This window comes from Ochotona princeps, chromosome 12, assembly GCF_030435755.1.
Source record: "Ochotona princeps isolate mOchPri1 chromosome 12, mOchPri1.hap1, whole genome shotgun sequence".
NCBI classification, from domain to species: Eukaryota; Metazoa; Chordata; class Mammalia; order Lagomorpha; family Ochotonidae; genus Ochotona; species Ochotona princeps.
In genome coordinates, this window is record NC_080843.1 from 58,723,298 (window position 1) to 58,745,930 (window position 22,633).

Consider the following 22,633-nt stretch of genomic DNA (forward strand, 5'->3'; position numbering starts at 1 on the left):
ATGATGTCTGCCATCTTAATTGTCATGTGTGGATTAGATATTGCTATTGGTCTCATTTTATAGAGGATGAAGTTAGGGCAGAGAGCTGAAACAGATTCCTGAGGAAGCATAAATAATAAATAGCAGAGTCAAGATTTGGACCTCTGCAATCTGGCTGTAGAATCTTTGAAGCATTAATGCTTTAGCTTAATATGGAGGCTGTTCAAACATACCATTTGGATCTACTGGACTGTACTCTTCTTTAAATTAGGACTTCTTCATTTGTCCCAGTATTCCCTTAGCAGCTAACACAAGAGATAGCGCAAGTACACTTGTAATTTCATGACAATGACATTTGTAACAATTGTGTAGGAACATTGACTTCTGTGTCAAAGCTCTCTGCTTCAAGGACAAAGACCTTTCTCTCATTGGACTCTGCATCTTCAATTAAATAACAATGTGTTTCTATATTCTTTTTGGTCCTGAGGTTCACTGATAAAGCTGTCTGAGACAATAGGGGGCTTCAGAGTGGTTCCTCCCTGGATCCAATGCATCTCTTCTTCTTCCTTAGGTTTCTCAGTCAGAACCAACGGAGGTGAGTTTCACTAAATTCACTTACAGCAGGCTTCCTTGGAGACTTCCTATAAAATAATGTGATGCTTACTGACATGGGTGGGCAAATTGTTTTAATCATCCATTGAGTTTGTTATAATCAAATACCTTTTAGTTTTCTCTTCCATTCCAAATACAGCCATTTAAATGAATCTGTTTTCTGTTATATTTCATTACATATCATAGTACTTTTTTTGATATTCCTTTAGAATATGGTTCATGTCCTGGATGCCCCACTTCCCCTCCAGTTCCCTGCTTATGGCTGGGTGAAACAGTGGAGAATGGCCCAAAGCCTTGGGATCTTGCATCCATATGGGAGACCTGGAAGATGTTCCTCACTCTAGAGCAGTTCAGCTCCAGCTGTTGTGACCATCTGGGGAGTGAACCAGCAGATGAATGATCTTTCTCTTTCTGTAAATCTGCATTTCCAATAAAATTTTTAAAAATTCAAAAGAGAACAGATTTCCAGCTAACAACAATGTTTGCTATCTTTACTCGACAGTCAGCAAATGCATTTCTTAACTTCTGAGGTTGAGATTTTTTCTTTTCATAATACATTTTATGAAACACAGCCTTACAGAGCTACTGTATTTTTGGAAAATAAATGTAAAAACCCTCCCAAATTAACTCAGGCAATAGTCACTGCTGCCAAGTGGTAACCAAGTCCTAGGCTTTGGGCAGTCAGTGTGCCTATTTGACACGAGGCTCTGCCTGCTGGCCACTGGTGGCGAACTCTGGGGTTTTTAAGGTATGTAATTGCCGTCTAGGGAGATTCACAGATAAGCCCAGTGTGAGTGTAGGTGAGGGATGATTCCTGTGTGATTCCCAGTGACAGCGTCACAGAAGTTTCTGGAAAGTGTGGGGACTGAGACCTGGTGGTTTGGAGGGGAGAGTCCATAGGACCTATTTGGGCCAGACTGATTCACCAGCCCACATGGGAATCCTGAGATGGTCTGTTAGTGTAGAGCATCACTGACTGCCACACACCAGTCCACATGAAAGCTATGGCTTGGGGGCCTGTCTGGCAGGGCTAGGTACCAGTACCTGACTGAGTGGTGGAACAGTGGATGGGTCACACTTGATAGGGTCAAGACACTAACTGGCACGTGAGAGAACCAGGTCGGAGGGCACATTCTGCGGGGGAAGATTCTGCGGGGGGGGAGGCCTAAATCTGTGGAAATACAAGTTCCATTGGCTAGCTGGGGTGGTGATGGCTGAGCTAGGTGTCACCATGGAACCTGCCATCACTTACAGGTAAAGGAATCGAGAACAGTCTGGGCAGGTCAAGGCAGCAGTACCCAAATGTGCATCCTAAAACAGGAAGTGGGGTGGGCTGAGCTGCAACTGGACCAGGCAGGGCCGAGCAAACCTCAATTCACAAGGAAGAACAGAATTCAGGATGGAGCACAGGTCATGCTGAGCTAGGCTCTTACACTAACTGGTCTGCATGAGCCAGGAACGCTAAGCCACAGCATCAAAGGCAAAGGCTGAGACAGGTGAAGACTAAGCCAATTGGGTCAGAGAAATCACTGGCATGCGCATAATCTAGGGCTGGAAATAGACCAAGCTGGGAAGCTGTGAGAGAACACTCTTGCTGGGTTGGGATTCCGATGGGAGGGTGTGGGGACCAGAGTGGGCACTGCGTTCTGGTCTGGATATGGCTACAATCTCCCTTGGCACAAATGTGAACCTTGGCTGGGTGCACATAGCTGGGATAGATGCCAGCACCATCTGGCATTCTAAGAACCTGGGTAGATGTAGGACGGACAAGGCTGGGTCTCCGCCCCTACTGAGCCATGTGTGAGCAGTGTCTGAGTATGAACGATCCTTGGCTGGGCTGAAACATCTAACAGTAAGAACTGGAATGGCTTGAAGGCCAGCAAGGAAAGGCCACTGTTTCTGTCTGGACAGGAGGTGGACTACATAGGGCTGGTCCATGGACCTAAAAGTATGCGTAAGATCTGGCATTGGGAGAGGTTCTGATGGAGGAGCTTGGGAAACTCCTCTTTCAAGACACAATCCCTGCAGGTGAGCACAAGAATCATGATAGGGAGCAACCCAGACCAGGCCAAGAAAGATACCCACTGACATACATTTGGCGTGGGTCGGGGGAAGACCAGGCTGAACCACTTCACATCACCTGCTGGCGAATTTGAGCACAGAACACAGTATGGGTCGGGGGCCAGGTTTGGTTGCCACACAAACCAGTACACATTAAGGAGTGCCAAGCTGAGGTGAGCCATACCAGATGTGGCCACAGTACCCAAACAGCACATGTGAGAGCTAGGGAGGGAAGGGGCAGAGCCGGCAGGGGGAATGTGGGCTACCTTGCTGGACAGCCACTCCCACTGGAGAGTGTGAGTTGGGATGGGGGCAGACCACATTGGGCAGGGCTACAACACCTATGGGCTTCATGTGAGCTAGATCAGGGAAAAGACAGGCTTGGCTGACTGTTCCTGACTGTTGCAAGCATAAATTAGAGTGGATGAGGGTTGGTTGGGTTTTGTCATAGCCTCAGCTGGCAGAAGCTGGCACTGGGGGCTACTTCTGTCAACTCAAAGCACAGAACCACCTGGAGAGTGCATAATCCGGGAGTGGGAGTGGCCTAGTAGGAAAATAATGGGCACCTCTCTCTTGGGTTACCATTCCCACTGGAAAGCATGATAAACAGGACAGGGGCTGGGCTGGCTAGACAGAGAGGCACTCAGCAACATCCATGAGAGTTGGATAGTTGAGCTGGTTAGATGGAACTAAGCTTTAATACTCATTGACAAGTACAAGAGCCAAATGGGATGTGGGACAGACTGGACTAGTCTGCTACACATACTGGCAAACCAGGGTAGGGGGCAGGCCTGGTGGGGGTTATTTTGGGTCACTCTGACTAGGCTGCAGCTCGCATTGGTTTATGTGAGGGTCAAGTATGTGCTGGGCAGAACCAGGCTGGAATGCAACACCCATTGGTTCCAGTGGAAGTCAGGGCTAAAAACAGAGCCAACCCAGCAATTGCAACCACCAGCTGATCCGGGTAATGGACTGTGCCGGGCACTGTGCTTGCTAGTACGTACAAGAATCTGGTCTGGGAACACCTCAGACAAAGTTTCTTTGGGGATCTCCCCAATCGAAATGCTGGACTCAGAACCCTAACTAAGAAAAGACAGAAGACAGAACAGGTCAATCAACCATCTCAGCTATATGTTGGCAGCGAAATACTGGCCAAATGGAGACTCTATGATGGACTATGTTAATCAGTGGATTCTTCAATGACCTCATCGTGCTTGGAGTGGTGAGTTTGGCAGCGATTCATAACTGGTGAACTATCAAAACCACTAGAGCAAGTATCTCAGAGCATGCCCCACATCCGGGACCTGGGGTAGGTGGGAAACCGGGTGGGGCTTCTCCCTCAATATCCCCCTTTACCTCAGATATCAGGGAAACAATATGTAAATAATAGTCTTACCCATTTTCCTATAATCCTTGAACCTTTTTAGCCTGATTAACTATGTTAAAATTGTCAAAAATATAATAAAAAATGAAAAAAAGACCTGCTTGAGCAGGACCCTCAGAGCATGCCCCACATGATGGACCTGGGATGGGTGCGAGGCTGGGTGGGGTTTTTCCCTTTGTTTTTCCCCTTACCCCAGGTACAGGGGGAAAATTGCATTAGTGTGGAAACAATGGTCTTACCCACTTTCCTGTAACCCTTGATCCTCTGTGCCCTATCAACTATGTATGATTAATAAAATAAAAATACATTAAAAATCCTACCAATTGTATTTTAAAAGACAATAAACCAGCAGTTTTTATGAGCACAATAAATGTTACATTTTAAAAGAACTTAAAGCAAAACACATTCTTTTTCCCCCCAAATTGGGTCTTGTATACCAGACAGGAAAGGAATTAATCATGTTTTGTTTGAGCTCAATATACTGACTTTCACAAAAAGTACATAGATAGATAAATATTGGTTATCACTGCCCAAGTAGAGTTCTGGAAAGATGTGAAAGTCCTGGTGAGAAAGTGGTACAAATTTCTCAGGACTTGATGATGGCGTAGTGTTTATGGGGAGGGAGTTCAGAACGCTCAGGGAAAAACAGAATTAAATGATTGCTCTTTTTTGGTATAAAAAAGCCAAAGTCAATGCAGAATCTTTTTCATAATACATATCTTCCATGAACTTTCTGAAGACTCTTTGTATGCACGGATTTCAAAGATTTTTACACCAAAATAAACATTACCTAGAATTCTAGTTTTATTTCACCAACTTCTTGAAGTACACTTGTTTCTGGCTAAATGAGTTAAATGAGTGCTGACTGCATCAAATACAGCTAGCTAAGATCAAGTGCAGGACTAGAACCACTAAGCTCACTTTTCCCAAAATCTGGAGTGGGATGGGGCTACAAGGAGAGAAGGTGGCTGGAAGGCATAGAGGGGTATGGTGTAGGTGGGTGATCTTTTACGAAATGATAGGGTAGGTCTAAGTTTCATAAAGTATTAAAGCACTCAAGACAATGCTTCCTTCTGAAGCCATGTTCATTTTCTCCCAGGCACTTACACTCTACTGACATTGATGATGTTTAGAAAGTCTTCTGTACATTAGTGAGTTTTCATAAAGGATCCTACTCACTTTCCCACTGGGTTTAGTTGTAAGTATATGCAATATAATGTTTATACCACCAAAACCTATCAGAGATATTTTTAGATATCAGTTAACTTTGGGGAATGAATTCCAATAGCTTATGATCCATAAAGCAGAATATTGTTGCCTTTACTTTGCCTCATAACTACCTCTTTCATGCTTCCCTGGATATGAGAGCTCTAAAAATTACAAAGGTGTCTCTGTACTCTCAATCTTCAGTGCCCCATGAAAGTTCCTTACAAATCCCCCATTGAAATGCTTAGCTCTTCCAGGAAAGACTTCATTCTCTGAATTTTATGCAGTGCCTTCTCCATCCTTTCCATTTCCAGCTCCTCCTGCAATACCTCACACAAATAGTGGGGCATTTAACAATCGTGTGATGAATTGTTCTGAATTCTGGAATGTGGTTCTGCCTCTCTCCAGTACTGACTCAACCCACATGTTCTAATCTTACTGTCTCTCCCAGAAATTCTATATGTGTGGCATGTTTACACAGGGAAATACTCGCAGAGTCCAGGCCCCTTTTTATGTCTTTCTGGCAATAAGAATTCCGAAGTTTTCTAACTGAAGCAATTAAACTCTGAAGCAGATACTCTTCTACATTTCAAAAACAACTTTGAACAAGACATTTTGGCCTTTTTGGCTATAAGAATACATTGTCATATCAACCTCAAAAATTGGTTGATTCCAACCAAAAATTCCAAGATACATTAAACATACAGACCAAAAACAACAACCAACAACCAGAATTTTTACCCATTTCTCTTTTTTTGAACAGAACTATTATTTTTCTATTTGTATAAAATATAAAAGAAAAAGCCTAACTTTACTGCAACTAATAACTAGATTAACTTTAAAGTTGGGTAGATAATAAAAGGAGACTGGACTGTATGGTAGCATTTTATGACAGAAGAACAGCCCTTCAAGTGAAACACCTGAAATTGGTGGTCATTGTGTAACAGTTGATAACCTTGAAATGCATTTCATTTTTCAGAGCACTTAAAGCTTAACTCTCTATCCACTGTTATTATATTTCACTGCCAATTTGAAGGAAATGAATGATTCTAATCTTGGATTTCACAATCAGCTTTTAGAGCCAGTACAAGGTTGGTGCTTAAGAGAGTGCTAATGCTCATTATTGTGTAATTATGGTAAATGCTAAAATAACATAATCTTAACCACATCACCAAATGAAAATGTTTTAGGAAAAAAACAAGGTAACATGTATAAACAGATACAAGATTTTAGATGCCAAAACTCAAACAGCAAAATCAAACCAGTAAAGGAAACTGAACTGCATCTTAACTATTAATGAGTGTGTAAAATTCATTCTATTTGTACTTATAATTAAGGATGATTTTTAGTTATTTTTCATCCACAGGTCAGAAAAATTGCCACATTTATCACTCCAATCCTATGAACCAATATCAACCTAATCATAATCTGAACTGTAGACTCTTGGGTCTCCAGCAACCTGACCTTGTTCCTCCTGCCAGCTACAGAGCGGTAAATGCTTGGGACTAACAGGCTGCCCCGTAGCTCGCACAGAATTCCTTCTAATAGTTACAAAGGACTGAGACAGCAGCATGCTTTCTTCAGTGTGCTAGGTCAATCCTTTGGTTGAATGGAGCTTTTATATCTTCAAATATTTTCCTGGACTGGAGGGGACAGAGGAATGATGGAAGACTTATATGTGAGCTTCCAAAATAAACTCACACATTTCCATCAGTTAACAGTGGTCTTTATTTTAAAATTATTTGATAAACTGAGAGCAGATGCTTTTAATTCTACCCTTTTAAAGTGATGCTTATCAGATCAGATCTATTTTACCAAATCTAAGTATTTTTTTTATCCCTACTCATTTTCTAAAACTGACTCTATAAGGAATAAGAAGTTATATAGACATTTTCATTCCAATAGCACAGATATCCACAATCACTCTCAGAATTCCATATCCTGGCCAAGAAAGGTACTGTTGATTTTTACAAAAATAAAATAAAAATAAAAAAGATACTAACTTTGAGGTTGGATAAGCAGTTGTTGAGGAAAATGTGCCACCTGTTGAGGAACAGCTGCTTCTGACTGACACAGAGTAGACAGGTCACGAGGGGGTACAAAGCCTGAGAAGAAAGGAGATCGGGTCATAGGATGGTAACACACCTTCCCCACACCCACCATGGACATCTTCCTCTCGGGCCAGGCAGGCCGGGATGAGGAGGTGGCTGCTGGTTAGCCCGTAGAAGCTTGCTGATAACAGTGGGGATGAACTCTTTCAGGATCACAGTTTATAACATTACATTTCATGTTCAGCACTACAGAAATGTAATTCCCTAATGCAATCTGCACTCACAGATTTTAAAAACACAGCACTATAGATCAGTCTCTATGACTGGAAAAAAAATTAGAAGCAGAAAGGCACTCTAATCCCGTAAATGTTATTGGCCTTTTCACACATAAACATGCACTAGTTTGTCTCTGTCTTAGAGGTAGGCGTATATATTTTCTTTTGCATGCAACCTTCCTATAATTAAGGAAGATTCCTGAAAGAACTGTTATTGCATTTTGGTAAACTCTACCAAGACAAATTTAACCACAAGAGGAATTTGCTTATGGCCATATAAACAGAGGTACTACTGTGCTTTTCCTGTCTAATGGGGCCAGCTTCCCACTGCAACTGGAGCAAATAGAAAAGCTAATACATCACACCATACACACACACCCATTCCTTTTTTGCATATACATCTTCTGGATACCTTTTCCCTCACCCAAATTTAAGCACAGTAAAGATTCAAGCAAAAACATAACTGGGTCAACTACTAACTTGAATTAGCAAGGGACAATCACAATGATGAGACTCAATGTTCACAAATTCATGACCTTAACTTTAATCAACTTTGAACTGCTACGACCGAGTACAACTCCACTGTCCATCAGTTATCTGCCTGCAGTTATTATAAGGACAACAAACATGTAGACAAATAAGGAAAGTCATCTTTCCTACCTGAAAAGCTGCTCAAATCACGGTAGTGATGTTCATGTGCTGGGACACCAGCCAACCACGCAGGTCACCAGCCACCTATGCAAATTGCTTTTGCCTGACCATCACCATTACAGCTACCATATACTTCCTAATTCTTAAACTAGGGCCTACATACCACAGAGAGTAAAAGGCAGTGGTAATTTGAAACAATTTTCTGTGCTGTCCTTTTGTATTGAAGTCATCCCAAGATTGTTTTTCAAGATTTTAGAGAACCTTTGCTTTGGGCAACTATCTGTTTCCCAACCCCCTTCTCTGCTTGTAATTGTGATTCAGGATAGAAATTAGCCAGAGGAGGCTCCAGGTGATTGAAAAGCTGTTATGAACTTCAGACAGAAAAAAGTTCTCAGAAATTAAAACAAAAATCAAATTAAGCCAATCTTAACAATAGACAACAGCATCTCTAGAACCAGTAGGGGCCCCTTGAGAAACACAGCCTAACTTCTAGGCTAAATCATGGGCAGTACTAAACGAGAGCTCTAGTGTGAAACACCATAAGTTTTTGAGGAACCACAGCTAATTCTCCCATTTACGGAATCCTTAATCAACTCGACTTAGGAGTTTCAGTGTTTGCAATTTTTGTTTATGCTTTGGATTTTCTCAGAATTACTAACCAAGGAATGCTTCTTTCGAGAAGAAAGTTCTAGTGTGGTATCATACAGACTTTCCACAAAATTTCGAAGGCAGGGAACATTCACTTCATTTTTAACAGCCTGAAAGAGAGATGTGTGTGAATAACACTTGTCTGATGGTGTTGCTCTGGCAATCTAATTAGAAACATTTCATAGCAATAAAAAGGTAACTCACAGCAGCAACTGGGACCAGGATTTCAACGAAAAGCCCAGCCAAGGCATGCTTGATATCCTTGTCTTTGACCTCCAGGAAATAATGTGCACATTCCTAGGGAGGAAAAAAATAATAAAGGGAGGAAGAGTAGATGGAAATGTGCAAATAAAACGTATTTAAGGAGCTCATATTTCATCCACCTCAACATAAAATATTCCCTAAAAACCTACGGAAAATCAGTGGATAGCATTTATCTTGAAAACTAAATGTGTGCAATGGCCCCGGCGATAGTAAACCTGTTTTTTCTAATCTCTTTCTACTTCTATCTCAGTCAACTATTCTGAAAAAGATAGGGTAGCTTTAACCAGCAAGCACACAGACTTATCCACAGAACTTCTAGCTGATTCATTCAACCACTCATTTCCAACAAATTCCTATTGATTACTTACTGTGTGTTGGGTCCTGGGTTCTTGATTAGCCCACAAATACTAATTCCCAGGGAAGGTAAACAGAGGAGGAGGTTGAAGACATTAAACTTATTTTAGGCCCTGTGCCTGACAGTCTTGGGCACAGAGCTGTTTACTTGTCCATCTTGACATTTTAGGTGTGTTTATTATTCGGATAGTTTCATAAGCAAGTCTGGAATGCTTCCCTTCTCCAGCTCAGGCGGGGAAACCATTGGAATAGTTTTCCTTGGGCAAGTATACCTTTGCTGGTGGATGCTGTAGGGCACTTTTGGTTTCTCAGGGGGCTCATTCTGTGGGTGAGCTGGCTTGCCCAGAATTCTGCCAGCTCCTCCTTCTGGGTCTCATTGGCAATAACATACCACGGACTATATCAGCTAATTGCTTTCATTCAGGAGTCCAAGCCTATAGGCACTTGATGATGCAATCATTAATATCTATGTTAGCTTTATCTTTTATTTTCAGTTCGCATCAGGACAATCACTGAACGTAGTTCCTAAAGTACTCAGTCCAATACCTGCAACTCAAGATGGGTAACACCAACATGCGAAGTCACAGAGACCATTTTCCCAAATAGAATGGAGCATAAGTTTCCAGGACTGTGACTCTTTGCCTAATTATTTCGCATATGTTGCCATTTAATTACATAGACACCTGCATTATTAATTCATCAGTGAGTGGGATACAAAGTAATGGGACAGTTGCCCTTTACTAATGCTTGCCAGAACCACTCTCAAAGGTCAGTGCCATCACTGCCACCTGCAGACACAGTAGCAGGATTGGCCAAGGTTGCAGAGCTCATCTATGCCAGAGCCTGAATTTAGACCTGAAATATGGACAGAGTCTGTCTCATTTTTGAGTTGTAATTCACATACTATCATTTATCTATTTAATGGGTACAATTCATTGGGATTTAATATATTTGCAATTGTTCATGTTATCACACTCAAATTTACACCATATGAATGCTCTGAAGAAGAATCTGTATGCCCCTTAGCAGTCTATCTCCTTATCCATCAACACCCAGACATAGGAATTGGCTCATTTCATTTCAGTTTCTGTGGGTTTGTACTCTGTACATTTCATATAAATGAAAACATGTAATATGTGATCTTTCGTGTCTTGTTTCTTTTATCCAGCACAATGTTGTCAAGGATCATGTATTTTAAAGCATGTAGTTTGTTATTTTTATACAAGCATATGGACAATCCAATTTTGTTTACCGTTCACTAGCTTATAAACATTTGGGTTATTTCTACTTTATTGACTATAAATCATGCTGCTGTGAACATTTGTGTAGTTGAATTTTAATAGGGATGCGTATTTTTACTTCTATTGGGCATACAGTTGGCCCTCCATAGCCACGGGCTCTGCATTCATAGATTCAACCAAGAGCAGACTGAAAACGTTGGGAAACAAAATGTTAGGTTGTTGTTAACGTGTACTAGGTCATTAGGCCTATGGTGATTCTATCTGTATTGAACATGTAAAGACTATTTTCTTGTAATTTTTCCCTTAAAAAGTACAAGATAATTATTTATACCTCATGTACATTATACTAGATAATGTAAATAATCTTGAAATGACATAAGTATATAGGATGATAGGTGTAGGTTATATGTAACACTACATCTTTTAATGTGATAATGTGTGCATCTAAGAACTCTGATAAACATAGTAGGCTCAGGGATTGATTCCCTGTGCATTATGAGCTGACTACATAATCAGGGTTACTGCTGGATCACATGGTAATTCTAGGTCCAACTACTTGAGAAACTCCCAGTCCATTATTCAAAGTGGTTGTGCTAATTATACACTGCTGGTATGAATGTAACAGTTACAATTTTTCTACATTCTCACTTTTAATTCTTGTTTTTCCTTTCGATGGAGCCATCCTAACAGGGTACAGAGGACTGGACTGCATTATACCAGCCTGGGAAAGACCTCAACTCAGAGTGTGCAGGAGCTTATCTGCTGAATGGTGATTGCTTTCGCGTTTTTGCAAAGTTAGACAACTGTAAATTAGACCACTGAAAGTCAGGGACCATCTGTAACAGGTTTCGATATTGCAGGTCTATCATTGGACTAAGGAAACTGCTCCAGCTGCTATTCCCTGGGCTAAGTCCTCCAAGACATTACCTGCATGAACTGGAGCGAGGCCTCAAAGTCCTCCACTGGATACATCTTGATTCGAAAAAATTTCATTCCCATTATCAAGCTGATAATACTTTGCACCACATACGGGCTCTGCTCTTTATGCCGTAATTCTTTTAATTCTGCCATAAATTTCTTCTTTACAGCAGGGAACCTAGGAAGAGAACAGAAGTGATTTATCAAATAGTGGGTAAGATTGTTCTCAAATTTACAAAGTGAAATAAGCATCTTTTCGTTTGATTTTTGTTTATACTCTTTGTTCCTGCTGAACTAGGGTCTTCTTACTTGCTAAACAGCTTGTTTAGGAAAGCTTTAAATCTTTAACTCTTTACACACACATATGTTATCTTAAAAATTAAGACAGAGAAGGATAAAAACGAGGGAATATCATTATGTCCCTAGATTTCTAACCATGAACTACACTGAAATCTACTCTCCTATTAAGGACACATTGCCACAGGGTAGACCAGGCAGCACTGAGCAACCTTAGGCCACAAGCGAAACTAGAAACCAGGATGGAGCACAGGTCATGCCGAGCTAGGCTCTTGCACCTACTGGTCTGCATGAGTCAGGAAAGCTAAGCCACAGTGTCTAAGGCAGAGGTCGGGACAGGTGAGGGGCTGAGCCAACCTGAGTCAGAGCAACCACTGGCAGGCGCGTGATCTACGGCTGGGAACAGGCCCAGTTGGAAGCTAAGGGGACAACTCTAGCAAGGTTGAGGTTCCCACCAAGGGGCACGTGGCCTGGAATGGGGACTGCGTTCTGATCAGGAAACGGTTGTAGTCTCCCTTGGCACACAAGTGTGGACTGGGATTGAATGTATCAAACCGGGTCAGAATCCAATACCGTCTGGTGTTCTGGAGGACCAGGGTAGATGTGGGACAGACTAGGCTAGGTCTCAACCCCTACTGAGCCATGTGTGAGCCATGTCTGGGTATGGATGAGCCATGGCTGGGCTGAAACATCCAACAACAAGAATCAGCTTGGGTTGAATGCCAGTTAAGAAAAGCCACTGTTCCGGCTAGGACAGGAGGTGAACTGAGTAGAGCTGGCTCATGGACCGACTGGTATTCACAAAATCTGGCACTGGGAAGAGTTCTGATGGAGGAGCCTGGGCAACTTCTCTGGCAGGACACAGACCCTGCAGGTAAGCACAAGAAGCATGATAGGAAACAGCCCAGAACAGGCCATGGAAAGTTTCCCACTGGCATATATTTGGCACGGGTTGGAGGCAGACCAGGCTGAATCAGTTTACGTCATCCACTAGCAAACCCAAGCACCAGAAAAGAGTGTGGGTCGAGCCAGGTTCGGTAGCAACAAAAACCAGTGCACAATACGGAATGCCAAGGTGAGGTTGCCTGTGCCAGATGTGACTGCAGCAACCAACCACCAAGCGTGAGAACCAGGAAGGGAGGGGGCAGAGCCCGCAGGGGGAATATGGGGGCATTGCCTTGATGGACAGCTACTCCCACTGGAGAGCATGAGTTAGGATGGGGGCAAACCAGACTAAACAGGGCTACAACACCTGTAGGCCTCATGAGGACCAGATCAGGGAAAAGCCAGGCTGGGGTGGTTATTCCTACTGGTGCAAACAAAATTAGAGTGGGTGAGGGTTGTTGGGGCTTAGCCACAGCATCAGCTGGCAGAAGCTGGCACTGGGGGCTACTTCTGTCAACTCAAAGCACAGAACCACCTGGAGAGTGCATAATCTGGGAGTGGGAGTGGCCTGGGAGGGCAATAGTGGGCTCCTCCCTCTTGGGTTATCACTTCCATGGGAGGGCACAAAAACTAGGACAGGGGCTGGGCTGGCTAGACAGAGAGGCACTCAGCAACATCCATGAGAGTTGGATAGTTGAGCTGGTTAGATGGAACTAAGCTTTAATACTCATTGACAAGTACAAGAGCCAAATGGGATGTGGGACAGACTGAACTAGTCTGCTACACATACTGGCAAACCAGGGTAGGGGGCAGGCCTGGTGGGGGTTATTTTGGGTCACTCTGACTAGGCTGCAGCTCGCATTGGTTTATGTGAGGGTCAAGTATGTGCTGGGCAGAACCAGGCTGGAATGCAACACCCATTGGTTCCAGTGGAAGTCAGGGCTAAAAACAGAGCCAACCCAGCAATTGCAACCACCAGCTGATCCGGGTAATGGACTGTGCCGGGCACTGTGCTTGCTAGTACGTACAAGAATCTGGTCTGGGAACACCTCAGACAAAGTTTCTTTGGGGATCTCCCCAATCGAAATGCTGGACTCAGAACCCTAACTAAGAAAAGACAGAAGACAGAACAGGTCAATCAACCATCTCAGCTATATGTTGGCAGCGAAATATTGGCCAAATGGAGACTCTATGATGGACTATGTTAATCAGTGGATTCTTCAGTGACCTCATCGTGCTTGGAGTGGTGAGTTTGGCAGCGATTCATAACTGGTGAACTATCAAAACCACTAGAGCAAGTATCTCAGAGCATGCCCCACATCCGGGACCTGGGGTAGGTGGGAAACTGGGTAGGGCTTCTCCCTCAATATCCCCCTTTACCTCAGATATCAGGGAAACAATATGTAAATAATAGTCTTACCCATTTTCCTATAACCCTTGAACCTTTTTCCCCTAATTAACTATGTAAAGTTTGTCAAAAATATAATAATAATTAAAAGGACACATTACCAAGAGTAACAGTGAAGCAAAGATATGGACAGGAAAGTCATTGCAATGGGGATCATGACGGTCCTTCCAACAAGGCATAAAGGTCATTGTTAGGACTTGATGCTTTGAATTTGGCAAGGAGTTCAGTTTTCTCCTTCCTCTTCCTATTCTATCAAGCACTCAACATCTCCTTCAGGTGAGAGACATAGTTCTACGGTGAATCAGACTCTTTCAAAATAGTCTAGCTGTTAAATTGAACAGGTTCACAAGCTACAAGTCTCAGGCTCAGCACTTTCCAAGCAACGTGCAGACCCTGGGGGCTCCAGGGATCACATTGTGAGTTCACGAGCAATTACACACTAGGTCAGCTATTTCTGACAAACACAGCAAATGATTTTTGGACTTACACACCAAATAAAGCCAAGAAAGATTCCTACATCCGTTCCCAAAGCTTCTGTTGCTGCTGCTTTTATAGTTTTAGGTGAATAATTGTGGAAAAAAGTATTTTTAGGTCAAAGGAAAAATGTAGTAATGAGAACATTTAAATCCCATCTAAAATGAAGATGAAGGGATCATGTACTAGATGCATGGAATTTTTGCAGTTTTGTTGGTTGAATGCAAAACAAAGGCACAGTTCTTATCCTCATGCATGTAAAGTATTTGTATTCCTTGAAAATAAAAAATTTGTTAAAACTATACTATATTTTAAAAGTAGAATAGATTTTATGCTAAGAAGAAAGTAGTGGGAAACTCAAAAGCATCTCAGAGGAGAGAGATAAAAACTGCTTTCAAGATGTTTAATTTAATAATGAACACACACACACACCAGGAAAAGGTGCTAGGGCTCATTGTATTTTGCCTCCTGAGGTTTCTAGCTTGAGGAAAATTGTTAATTAAGCTCCAGACATTACTACAAGAGGTAACAGCAATTACAAAGGCCAGGGGCAAACTAATAAAATTCCAGAAGTTTAGAATAAATCCTTGGCACCTCCAAGTAGAAATTTTAGGACAAACAAAATCGGTAGGAAACACATAGGAATTCTCTCAGCAAAATCCGGTATGAGAGGCTTTCAGATGGAAATCTGCAAGTGCTACCAATTTCTTAGTTCTTGTTTTACGTGGAGAAATTACACATTGTTTGCTTGGTAGCACTTTTTCCAACTGTCTTTGTTTTTATACTTGCTGCATATCTCACGATATAATAAAATGATTTTACAAAGCCAATGGAGAATAAAATAGGAATAGCTTCAAGAAGATTTACATATATTATGAGTGTGATATTTTCTAAACAATTGTTAATATAGTTAAGAATATTCCAGGGCACATTCCTGATCTATGGTAGAATTTTCTGGATTTCTACAAAACATTTTTCAAGATTGCGTTCTAGACTAGTCACTGCAATATTTAAAAAATACTATTAAAATAACATCAGAAACAGTAGTTACATTTATTTTATAAGTAAAATATGAATACTGAGAAAGTATATATTGATTTTCAGATGAGTAAATCAGCAAAATTTAAAGAAACATTAAAAATTGATTTGCATTAGATAATATCTATTTAATTGAAAATTTAAAACTCTAGTCTTCACATTTTGCAATGTAATTTCTAAACTCCAATGTCACTACTCTTTTCTCATTGTTACAGAAAACGATGATGATGCTGATGAGAGTAGTAAGTAAATACACAGTATTTACCACCATGATAGCCATGATAGGGCACACTTTACATAGAGTCATTCATTTAATACTCGCAACAGGATGAACAAAGTAATATTATTGCATCTCTTCACAGACAACAAAATCAAGACAGTTTGTAACTTGATAAAATCCCATAGTTGATAAGTAGAGCTGGAATTTAAATCCAATTACACCTACACCACGACTTCTCCAAGTGTGATCCCAAGACGAGCATCATCATCACTAGGAGTTTGTGGACACTGACAACCTACGCCCTGTCCCCAAGCTACTGTTACAGGCGTGACTGTGTTTTCTGCCAAGTTCACACATTGAAGTCCTAGCCTCTGTACTTTGGAATGAAACTTTATTTAGAAATAAAGCCTTTAAAGAGATAAAGTATTGATAGAGTGGGTCCTAATTCAACTGGACTGGTGCCTCTATACAAAGAGGCGAGGAATATATAGACACACGAAAGGAAGAGCAGATGAAGATAAAGGGAGAAGACAGAACCTCAAGCCAAGGGAGAAACCAATGTGCTGATTTTGAACTTCCAGCCTCAATAACCGCAAGATTGGCTGTTTAAGCTTTCTGGTTCTGTACCTCACTATGGCCATACTAGCAAAGAGACATCTAACTGCTTCGCTAAATAGAAGTGTTCAGTTTGAAAGCGAAGTGACTTAAATATGGCATGATGGCTCAGTGGCTTAATCCTCACTTTGCAAGTGCTGGAATCCCATATGGATGCCAGTGCATGCCCCGGCTGCTCCACTTTCCATTCAGCTCCCTGCCTAAGCCATGGGAAGGCAGTGGTAGATGACCCAAGTCCCTGGACCCCTGCACCCACATGGGAGACGCAGAGGAAGCTCCTGGCACCTGGCTTCAGTGTGGCTCAGTTCTGGTCATTGTAGCCAACTGGGGCGTGAGCCAGCAGATGGATGTCCCTTCTCTGTCTCCTTGTCCCTGTAAATCTGTCTTTCCATAAAAAATAAATCTTACAAAAAAAAAAAGAAGTGACTTGAAGGAACAATGAGCATTTTCTCCAAGCACCTACGCAAACATTTTGAGAGAAAAACCTGCAGAAACACATTTGAAAATAGAATGATCTTGGTCATATAACTTAGTTGTTGAATATATTATTTGTTGTCTGACTAGATGTGAATGCCACAAGACCAACTAATAGCAGGTGCTCAGTAAACGTATTGAGATTAATCTCCGCAAAGGGCAAAGATTCTGTCACATGAAGTATTTTAGCAGCTGAATACATTATCCATGTTACAGAGATGGCTCTTTCAAGGGCACTTGGTTAGGCTATTCAAGGTCCTTTATCAAACTTGAAATTTTATCCCTATGATTTGATTTCTGTTGAGAAGGCAGTAAAGGCTTTCCCCACAGAGAAGGCTCACGTATTAACATTGGTTTTCATGTATCAATCTAAGAATGTAACAAAAAGCAGAAAAGGGTGTGTCATTTGCATTTCATATGCTCAGGAGTTGGTGACTAAAAGTTTATTTCTCACTTGAAAATAAATATCTTTTACTTGTAAAAGTTCAAAATAACAAAAATGTGTTATTTTGGCACAAAAATAATCCAAAAATCTATTAGCACTTAAAATCTGTGTCCCTTTAAAATGGCCTTAGGCAAAAATAAAATTAGGACCTTCCCTGCTGTGTTTAGTACTGAATACAGTAAATACAATAAAACTACACGACTACCTGCTTTCTAGTATATCATAAAACTTACATAAAAATAAACCGCATTTAAAAGTTATAATACATTTTACGAGAGCATAAGAATATATAAAGGTGTGTAGTATACAGGGAAAGAAATCAAACTGGATCATAGAATGGATCATCACCATTCAAGCTCATACACAAAAGCAATTAAAAACAGAATTTTAATGTAACTGACTTGGTAAAAACTTATCAACACGTGTGTAATTTACTAACAAAATATGTTCTCCCTAATGCCAAGAACTAAGCATCACCATTACCAGTGGGACTAAGATTAGGGACCTATGTTTCATGCTTAATGTTAGCCAAAAGGCCGAGAAGCCAAGGCCTAAATTCCAATAACTAAAATCACAATGAAGAAAATATTTCATATGCATCGCCACTGAGAACTAGATTAATAATCCAACTTAGGGTTATTAGTGAACTTTATAGGAATAAAGTTAGCCTCACTGTACTAAATAACTACACACCGTTTTCTTCTCCCAAGTACACAAGAAAGCAGTGGTTTTCGGAGATAATGATCAACCAATGGTCCTGATGTGAAAGAAGTAATGTGACAAGTCATGGTGAGACACTAGCTTAGGATTACATCATCTGTTAATAAAATGTAACAATGTATCACCAGGTTGAGAACATTAAATGCATTATTTGAGTCTGCAATTACTACAACAGCTAATTAACAAAGGTACTTAAGAATATCTAATTTTAATTTAATTGATTTTGAAGAAGGCAAATACTAAAGAGCAACAAATTTTTTCCCCTTAGTGAGAGGGTTGAAGGGCTGTGCTGGGGACTGCAAAGTACTGGAGCACTGTCCATACAGAGGCCTGACTGCCAGCCAGCCAACTGCAGACCCACGACAGACACTGATGTCATGAAAGCTACTGCTGGGAAAGTGGTGGACCATAAATCTGACCTAATATGGAAATTCCTACAACCTTAAATGTTGCTTAGCTATGACAACGTTTCTCAATCAATTTACTAGACCATCTGACAGTATCTGATAGTGTTACACAAAATTCACAAAAACCAAGAAAAAAACCCAAAGGTCATTTTTGGCACATTAAACTTTCCAGTGACAGCATAAGAGAAATATGGTAAGAAAATTGCAAAAGAATTACTAAGGAATTTATTCAGCTTTTCAGGGATTGACATATCAGCAAATATGTATATGAATGCCTCATTTTTCTACTCTTTCCCAGGAATGGGGTAGATATGCATGAATTAATTTCTCAGATAATTGCAGCTTATCCATTCAAAATGTCAGTATCTTCCCTATTCATTTGCAATAGAAATCTCTCCAAAATGTATTGTACCTTTTTGTCTTTAATGACTCATGAACTGTAATTAGCAGGATAGTCTAAGCTGAAAGTATAATATACTCTGACGCAAAATGGCCCATACTACCACTAGGTTTTTGAAAAGATATGTATTTTAATAGCAAAGGCATATTTACAGAGAGGAGAGACAAAGAAAGATGTCCCATTTATTGTTCACTCCCTCAAGGGCCACAACACCTGGACCTGAGCCAAACTGAAGCCAGAAGCCAGGAGCTTATTCCAGGTCTCCCACATGGGTGCAGGGCCCCAAGGCTTTGGGTTTCCTCCTCTGTTTTCCAGGCCATAAGTGGCGGTGGGATGTGAAGCGGAGCACCCATTTGGGATACTGGTGGTTGCAAAGGGAGGATTAGCTAATTGAGTCATCATACCAGGCCCTATCACTAGTTTTTTGTAACTGATATGTGTATTTAAGGTTTTATTCAGAAGGCAGGGAGACAAACATCTACTGGTTTATTGTCCAATGTTCCCAATGGCCAGGACTGGGGCAGGGTGAAATTAGGAGTCAGATACTCTAGGTCTCCTATATGAATGACAGAAATTCTACTACTTGATCCATCACCTGGTGCCCGTCAGAGCCTATACTGGCAGGAACTTGGAGTCAGCAACCCGAGTTGCAAATCAAACTCTGGCTTTCCAACGTGGGGACATGGGTTGCAGGCATCCTCACCACTATGCCCAATGCATGTGCCTACTGGTAAGTTCTATGTATGTTTTGACCAGTTTCTTCCTTGCCTGTTGCTGTCAGCCCTTGAGCCTGATATTTCTCACTGGCATCCATGTATCATTCCCCAGAAGTTTCTCTTCTTCTTAACACTGAAGCATTATGTGTTAGAAAAAAAGAGAGAGACAGAATGGTTAGGATGAGCAGATGAACTGTGTTAGGTTAAGCCACGCCAAAGAGTTCTCCTTGTTTACTTCTTGAGCTCATCTCTACGTTTTGACTAGGAATGGTTGCCAAGTAATAAAAATTTTTAAATATAAGCTTATAAGTCGTGGTGGTTTTTTTTTTTTTTTTTTTGGTCTAACAGGATAAAAATCTGTGAGGATTTTATTTCTCAAGGATTGGAGCATCACCGCTGCTTGAAGCTAGCCTTTGGCCTGAAATCCTATTAAGTCTGGCTCATTTTGCTCCACCCACGCATTGGGATTTTGTCCAATTTGCCTCAAGGTTGGGTAAAATGAAGACAGGTAAGTAGGGTGGTGATATCACTTTTGGAAGAATTGTATTATGGCTAATAGTCTAACACCACTTTGTTCTAGCCTGCTAAGTGGCATTATGGGGCCAGATAAATTTAGCAATGAGAACTTTCCCTTGACTTGTTTCCATGACAGAGTCTGGGACATTTTTAGCTCTGCTGAATTAAGTGAGATCTATAAGAGAGAGGCCATGCTAGAAAGGAATTTTCCCACTTATGGCTGATGTGTGGTAACTGCTCAGGGACTGCAGAGAGCAAAGCTTTAAAGCTGCTGCACTCTGGGTACAAGGAAAAGTGATTTGGTTTAGTCCAACTCCTTTTTTGAGTGAGGAATCTGATTGCCATGGACTCAGTAGGCTCTGGCCCATTTCCTAAATGAGAAGGCTACTGCTGACAAGCTTCTATTTAGTCTCAGGGATGGGCACACATACACACACAAAGAATTTCAGACTATTAAGAACTTACAAGGTTCTGAAATTCACTTACTTAGCTTGTGCCAGCACGCCAATGACTTCTGCATACAGATCTGCCACAATGTGCATATTGCCAGTGTTAGGACCAAGGTATCTGAAAAAGATATAACCAGACAAGTTATGGATCCCAGTCTCTAAAAGGAACAAACTATTGATGAAGTTCTAAGTACTCAAGTTCAACATCTTACCCTTCTTTATATTTAAAGTGCTTGAAAGCCAAGTTAATAACATCATGTATTAAGCTGTCTATTACAGGATGAAGTGGAATCTAAGGGGAAAAAACATGGCCATTAAAGAATGACAGTAACAGTGCTTTTAGTAACTGTAAAATGACCACTAGCAACCTATAAACATGTGGAGTTCATACACAATCCAATAAACTTGAGCTCTCAAAAACTTAGGTAATATTTGCAGAGACAAAAACTAAAAGTAACAGCAAATTATTTGCTTACCTGTTTCAAAACTTCTATTAATACTAAAGAGAAAATAAAATCAATGGCGAGGTCCCGTCTTTCCATTAAATAATCTCGCTGCTGTTCATCACTGTAAAATGGAAAATATTCACATTAAATCACACCAAAGATGCTATAAGTAGAGTGCAAACTCATTTGTATTACAAGATGGCAGTGGTCGGTGCATGCTAGCATTCTTTGTATTATAAGACAACACTGGATTTGAAGGAAGAATCTTTGACTTTGAATTAAAGAGCTTCAAGCACATTAACTTCAGGAGCCATTTATGAGTCCATAATTTCATTCTGGGACTTCTCTAAGGCTTCTTGCATACCAGGATTTTCATCACCTATAAAATATGCTCCAAAGACAGGGATGTCATGCTGGAAGTGTATAAGCAGGACTTTGTGAAAGAATCTAACAAATAAGATGCTTTCCAATCATAGTGGGACAACAGAGAGCCAAGAAAGTACCAATAATGGTTTTCCTTTTTTTTCTCCTGTCCCCATTCTCTTCTTTTTACTTTTTGCCCCTTGAGGTTTAGTGAAAAGAAAAAAGAAACAATGAAGAGGTGTTGGAAGAACAAATGAAGAGCAGTAGGAAGAAAGCTGAGTCCTTCAAGTTTGTTCAAAAGCTGGAGAGCAGAATTAGCACAGTCAAGATAGAAGTGCTCTCTCCATCGCACTCTCTGCTTGCTTAGCATCGCGACTAAGGAGGGCTCATCTGGAATTGAGCAAGGTTGACAAGTGGAATGACTGACAATCTTCTTGGCACAAAGCAGTGGACAAGAATGCAAGAATGCTGACTCTGTTGTGGACACTCCTGGCTTAAAAGTACGTTTCCTCCAATCAGCGTGGATCCACATATACCTTACTAGATAGAACACAAAGATTAGTTACTCCTCACTAGGGTATTGAAGATTTCTCTGCACACCCCTCCTAAAACTGTTCTGCACCTCAACTGTTGACATATGCCTTGTTAGAGTTATAAGCTTGTTTAGACTATCCTGAAATCTGCCAAGTTCAGCAAAATTATGTGTCAACACAATAAACTGCTAAATATTAAAATGAAAACAGACAAGAGACAGCTGAATAGTACTGTATAGCCACTTTAAGGTGTATAGCAGCTGGTTCTGTGTACAAACAAAAATTGAAGGGTCAATGAAGTAGTCACAGGAGGTGGTTAAGAACTTGCACTGTTATAATGTATTGATTACTCAATACTATGTCAATTAATTCCATAATGTTGTAAATTGTTGTTGATGTTGTGTTGGGGCTTCTAATTGATCGGGACGATATTCTGCCAGCTCTGCCTTCAGACCAGAGATGGTCTCCCCAAGAAACTATTGAATTTATCTGGCCAACGGCATGCTGGACTCTATGCATGGTATATGTTTGCAATGAAAGAATCTCGACTTAATTTGAAGTGTAATACTGGAAGAAGGTGGAG

The 22,633-nt window shown here is 41.0% G+C and overlaps 1 protein-coding gene across 5 annotated transcripts in view; it reads right to left on the minus strand.

Moving 5' to 3' along the window:
- Positions 1 to 22,633, minus strand: part of FRY (FRY microtubule binding protein) — a 440,002-nt gene that overhangs the window by 151,891 nt on the left and 265,478 nt on the right. For all 5 annotated transcript variants that reach the window (XM_058670891.1, XM_058670892.1, XM_058670888.1 and 2 more), the window contains 7 exons: positions 21,185 to 21,275; positions 20,921 to 21,000; positions 20,746 to 20,826; positions 11,654 to 11,822; positions 9,072 to 9,164; positions 8,879 to 8,977; positions 7,246 to 7,347 (listed from right to left, as the gene is read on the minus strand). In XM_058670891.1, coding sequence (XP_058526874.1) covers positions 7,246 to 7,347; positions 8,879 to 8,977; positions 9,072 to 9,164; positions 11,654 to 11,822; positions 20,746 to 20,826; positions 20,921 to 21,000; positions 21,185 to 21,275 — 715 coding nt within the window. The remainder of the gene's footprint in view (positions 1 to 7,245; positions 7,348 to 8,878; positions 8,978 to 9,071; positions 9,165 to 11,653; positions 11,823 to 20,745; positions 20,827 to 20,920; positions 21,001 to 21,184; positions 21,276 to 22,633) is intronic.